We start from the raw sequence: 6,000 nt of genomic DNA, 5'->3' as shown, positions 1-6,000 counted from the left end.
TGTGTGAAAAAGACAGAGGCCACTTTGTGAAGTGTTTTTCTTATAACTTTTAATAATTTTTTGTATATTTTTATGATCTGATCTGACTTCTTGCTATAGAACTAATTCAATTTCATTTTCTAACAGACTTGGAGAGACAGTTATGATACAATATGCTAACTAACTAGCCTTCCGTAAATATATGGTTGCTTTCAGTGACAGATGCTCTCCCGCATTGGTTTCACTACTAGGAGGTAACCTTACACCATGTTAATCAATATTTTGCTGCATTTTTTACCATATAATCCAGTGATGTTAAAGATATAGTTCACCATATAAACCTGATTAATTGAAGAAAATATAGCTTCTTATTGCTGACTTTATGAGGTTAGAAATAGCACCCAATGCTAATCTGCAATGCCAAGAAATGAAGATGGTTTAAATCAGATCTCATGACTAATGCATGAGATCCAAAGTTCTTTTCTTCCTGGCTATTTTAGAAAACTGGGGTGTATTTTTACCCTAAAACTAATTCTATAAGATTTATTGAGATAATACAAAATACCTTATTATTAATAGCACACAATCAAGATTTTGTTCTACTGATGATCTGATGTTTCTCCATTTTAATTCTTAAAAAATTATGCAATAGGTTAAGTCTAGATTCAAGAATATTACATCTGATCCTTAATTGTTTTTTCAGATAGTCAATATCTGGAAAGATGATGGAAAGTTTAGATTGCTTTCTGTGGTTGCTATTCCACTTTAACTGTACTTGTAAATTCATTTAAACGCAAAGAAATATACCTAGTAATACAGTAATAAGCCTGTTATTTTTGCTTGTTTTTGTTTTGGTCATGACAAACTGTGAAATGCTCTGTTTTTCCTATAGTTCTAGTCCATGAAATCTGCAATCTTTCCACTTGATTTAGGAAGGACCCTTAATTACTGCTGTCATTAGCACCTAGTGTTCAAAACAGTCTGTTAAAAGGTACTGTTAGTCTCACCTCCAAGTCCCTGCTTGCTTTATTTTTATTTTTTTCCAAGGATAAGTAAAACAATAATTGCCTTAATAACAACCACCATATACATTGAATTAAATAATGGTCCAATTTTTTGGTCCCTATTTCTTTTTATTCAGAATTCGGCATTTGTGTGTTAAGAGTGGCCTAGAATTTGAACCAGTGTCCATAGGAAGGTTCCTACTAGGGTAGACTTATTACCTGGGTTTTAAAAACAAGTCACTCATTTGGTTTTTTCTTTCCACTTGGATCGGGATGACAGACAACTGCTGTGAAGCTTCAGTGTTTCTGCCTGGTCATGCACAGTTCTGCAATATAATGCATAAATGTATAACAACTTGGGCTAGCTTGAGACCTAGCTTGGAATAAGGAAATCCAGCCAGGCGCGTCCATGTGCCCCCCGCCCGCCCCCACCCCCGCGCGTGTACACACACATACAGACACACACACACACACACACACACACACACACACACACACACACACACACACACACAGGTCAAAAGTTGATTCATTCCCGTGATCCCCCAGAATCTTTCTTTTTCTCGTTTCTGGCAGCTCTGGTTCCCAGCCTGGGTTGCAGGGAGCTTGGGGGCGTGGGAGGGGCGGGGAGCGCGCGGCGCGGGAGGCGGGAGCCCGGTGCCGGTGTGTGCCGCGCCCGCTCCTGCCGGGTGAGAGTCTGGGCCGGGTTTTGCGCCGTGTCCCCGGGCTTGTCTCACGGCCTCCAGCCGCCGCCGCTGCCGTGTTTACTGAGCTCGCGCGTCCTGATATCACTCCGCTGGCATGGAGGAGGAGGAGGAGGTGGAGGAGCGAGAGGAGGAGGAGGCGGCGGCGGCGGCGGCGAGCAGTTGATCATTGTGATGGTGGCAGGAGCAGCGGCGGCAGCGGCAGCCCAGCCGAGCGTTAGGGGCAGCTCTCCGCGCGGCGTTTTGCAAAGGACTTCACCGATCTACTTTTGCAGTCGCCTCGGACTGTCCATGTGTTTACTTCCCCCAGCCCGAGGATTCGCTATCTAGGATCCTGTGAAATGCAACTGAGCAGCCAAAGTACTTTGAGAACACGGGGCGGCATAAACACCAAAACTTTTTTGTGGAAGGAAAATGCAATAAGCAAGCTTGCCGTTTTCCGATGCGGTGTGGAGTGAGTGTGTGTCGCTCGTGTCCGCACTGGAGGCATATGCTTGTGTGTGTACATGGGGTGTGTTTTTCGGTACGTAGGGAGAAAATGCTTGCCAACCACCGGAAATCTCCTGGAATTTATTAGAAAATAATGGATTATAAAAAGAACGCAGGCGAGGAGCGGATCTCCCCTTGAGTTGCAACCCGATTTGCTGCTGGCTCAGTTTGTTGTGATTCTTTTTGTTGATAGGTGTCTGATGGCATTCTGATCCCCCCTTTTTTCTCCTTGAGCTTTACAGTTTTTACAAAAAAGGGAAACAAAAAAACCCACCCCCAAATCTCTCCCCCCCCTTTTTTTTAGCCCTGTCGGGATCGCTGTTTCCATCCATGTGCTTGCGTCTCCCCCGCGTTCCACTTAAACTATTTTAATCCTTGGACCCAAGGAGGAGGCTGATAGGGGGGTGGATAAAAAAAGTTCTTCCAAAATAGTGTGCCCGGGGAGCGGGATGGGGGATTTCGCAGCCCCCGCTGCTGCCGCGAATGGCAGTAGTATTTGCATCAACAGTAGCCTGAACAGCAGCCTCGCCGGGGCCGGGATCGGTGTGAATAATACTCCCAATAGTACTCCAGTTGCTCCGAGTAGCAATCACCCCGCTGCCGGCTGCGGCGGCGGCTCTGGGGGCCCCGGCAGCGGCTCGGCGGCCGTCCCCAAGCACAGCACCGTGGTGGAACGGCTCCGTCAGCGCATCGAAGGCTGCCGGCGGCACCACGTCAACTGCGAGAACAGGTACCAGCAGGCTCAGGTGGAGCAGCTGGAGCTGGAGCGCCGGGACACCGTGAGCCTCTACCAGCGCACTCTGGAGCAGAGGGCCAAGAAATCGGGCGCCGGCACCGCCAAGCAGCAGCACCAGAGCAAACCCCAGCAAGATGCGGAGGCTGCCTCGGCGGAGCAGAGGAATCACACGCTGATCATGGTGAGGGCGCGCTGGCAGCGGGCTTGGGGCGCGCGCGCGCGCGCGCCTGGGGGGTGTGCTGGAGCTTCTTACATGGGGAACGGGGGTCTGATTTGCACGGTGGGCGAGGTGGGCCGAAGCCGAAGGGTTAACGTCAACTTTTCTGAGGGGGAAAAGCTGCGGTCGCCGCTACCTGTTAATCTGTCAGGGTTGTCAGATTGGGTAAGAGGGGGCGAGAGGGGAGAAGCCAGTCACGACTGCGAGGGGCGGAGGGAGCCTGGAGGAGCGGTGAAGGAAGGCACTGGAAAAGTTTTTCCCCCTCTCCTTTTCTTTGCTACGGATTTGAAAGAGAGTGAACCCTGGAGTTGAAACCTCGCTCCTCCTCTTCACCGCTCGCACCCTACCCCACCCCACTCCTCGCCGTGCCGCCTCGCCTCCCCTGACCCGTCCCCCTTCGCCCACCCCTCTCCGCTCGTCCGCTGGTCGCGGAGAGAAATTGATGCTGTCGCAGATTCTGGGTGGGCACCAGGCCCTCGGTCCCCGGGGGAGGTGGGGGAAGCGAGAGGCTCTTGCCTTCTCTCCCCAGCTCACCCACTTTGGGCTGAGAAAGTCTGAGAGTTTTGTGAATGAACTTTGAAGTGGGTGAGAAGCGAGCGAGGATGGCCGCGCGCGCGCCTTCGCGGGAGCGCGCACGGGTGCCGGGCGCGGGTGCGCTCCTCCGCGGCAGGAGACTGGGGGCTGGCCCGGCAGGTGGAGCGGCTGGTAGGGTCGAGGGGAGAGCGACCCGGCGCAGGCGGGAGGGGTGAATTGCATCTTCAGCCTGCGCCAGGAGTCCCCGCCACGTAACTTCGCTGGGGATTGTGTCCCCTCCTCCTCTTAAACTTGCACGCACTGAGCTTCTTCGCTTCGACCCCCGCCAACTTTCCGGGCCTGTCTAATAAGCCCGGAGGAGTGGATGAGAGCAGGGAGGTGAAAGAGGCTTAAATGGCAGGGTGGGTGGGTACGAGGTAGACTGAGCAGCCAATGGCTTAACTTCTTCGGGAGGAAGGGGCAGTTCCCACTCGCTAACCCGGAGGGTAGAATCCTTTCTCTTATCTCCTCCTCTGGATCTTTTGCTTTCCTTTCGGGGGTGGGGGCTGGGGGGCGGAAGCTCGGAAAGGTGTCTGCAGCCCCTTCCCCCACCGCGCCACCCGGGTTAGTGAGGCGCGGGGGTGCGCAGCAGGCGAGCGGTGGGAGTCCGAGCGCCTAGCGCCTTTGCCGGTTCCCCTGGCGCACGGCACCTTGATCGGCGGTCCTTGCCGCGAGAGGTGGATCAATCGCGCACGTCCAGAGCCTGGAAGTCCTCGGCGCCGGGGGTGGTGGCGGTGCCGCCGCAGGCTAGCGCCGGGCGCTCAGGCGGGCGCTCCTTGACAAAGAACCGGCTTGGGGGAGGGGAAGAGGCGAGGCCGCCCCGCTCGCTCCCCACCCTCTCCACCTCCCCCGCCCCGCACGTGAAGAGGAACAATTTGTTTATCTTGGCCTTCAAGAATCCTGCCCTCCTCCCTGTTCTCCGAGGCCGCCCAGCCCCTCCTCCCTACCCTCCCTACCCTCCCTCCTAGGCGCGATCCTGCCCAGCCCCGCCGGCAGCACCGTCCTCCTCCCCTTCCTCCTCTCCTAGCTCGCCCTCCTCCACCCCGCTTTCCCCCTCCCTTCTGGGACGCGGCCGTGGGGGAGGGAGCGGGAAACGCTTTGTCCGCCTCGCGGCCCAGCTCCGTCCAGGAGGCCACCGGCTGGGAGGGGCGCGGCGCCGGGCGGCCCTGGCCCTGCCCCGCGCCCGCCCCCTCCCCGCTCCCGCCTCCGCCCTCCTCCTCCGGCGGCCGAGCTAGCCCCGCGCGCGAAGGAGAGGCGGACTTGGTTTTGAGGAAGAACGAATGTCACAGAGTCAGGGAGGGCGGTTCTAGCTTTACAAACAGGAAGCCTAAAACCACCGGCACACCGTAGCTCTCAGATTGTACCCGGGGGCGGGGCAGGCCCTGCATCTTGGCCGTAGCACCCGCGCCCCCTACGTACCTATCCCTCCCCCCGCCCCGTCCGCCTCGTCTCTTCTCCCCGCCCCCCTCGCGCCCATCCGCGGATCAGGAGACTCACTTTGTGAACCTAAGGATTTGCAAGACGCTAGGGATGCCATCCTTGCTTACTCCACGCCCCCTTTTCTGTGTTTGTACGCGCGGACGGCGTAGAAATGGGCTGCTTTGTAAAGCTCCCAAATCTCAGCCCAACGGAATCTCCCCCAACCATTCGGGTTGGAGAACTGCTGTGGCCCGACCTCCTCAGCTGGACACCACTGGGACAAAAGCCAGCGCCTTTCCCTGCACTCGGTCGCTTTTCATCGCTGGGCGACAGCAGTAGACTTTGCGGCCAGAAAGTTTTGTGTTCTGGTTGTGTTCTCTCGAGGGTGCCACATAGGCCCTCGGGGGGATCGAGGGGAGGACTCGGGGTGCGCACGCCTGTGTTCTAATACGCCCGCAGGTGGAAGCTAGCGCACGATGCTGACGTTACCAGTCAGGAGGTAGCAAGCCCAAGCCAGAGCTTACTTTTGAAAATGAAAAGATACTGCTTACTTGAATGGATGAGACCTAAGCTGTAAATTTCATAGTGAATTCCAGTTTAGCAAGTTAACAACAGATGGACTTGAAAAATGGTTGCCCGAAAATAACATTTTTAAAAAGCAATTTTGTTACAATTTGGTCTATTCATTTGACTGGTGTAAATGCCAAGGCTTGTGCAGAATAGGAGTATATTCGAGCTTCAGCTGTATTTCACATATGCATCTCACACTGATACATTGGCAAGTATGTGTGATGAGTGTAATGAAAATAAACAGCCTTAAATCTTAAGCAGAGAGTTGCATGTCAATTCTATATCCTACAGAAAGGAAAGAAAAAGAAT

General features: G+C 54.1%; 1 protein-coding gene across 1 annotated transcript in view; it reads left to right on the top strand.

Moving 5' to 3' along the window:
* Positions 1-1,839: 1,839 nt before the first annotated feature.
* MAML3 (mastermind like transcriptional coactivator 3) overlaps positions 1,840-6,000 on the top strand; it is a 376,327-nt gene continuing 372,166 nt past the window's right edge. The window contains exon 1 of the mRNA XM_087816490.1: positions 1,840-3,093. Within this exon, the coding sequence (XP_087672616.1) occupies positions 2,626-3,093 (468 nt within the window). The 5' untranslated portion in view covers positions 1,840-2,625. The remainder of the gene's footprint in view (positions 3,094-6,000) is intronic.

Source organism: Miniopterus natalensis, chromosome 4 (genome assembly GCF_054644295.1).
Source record: "Miniopterus natalensis isolate mMinNat1 chromosome 4, mMinNat1.hap1, whole genome shotgun sequence".
Lineage (NCBI taxonomy): Eukaryota > Metazoa > Chordata > Mammalia > Chiroptera > Miniopteridae > Miniopterus > Miniopterus natalensis.
This window is presented reverse-complemented; position numbering and strand designations above follow the sequence as displayed.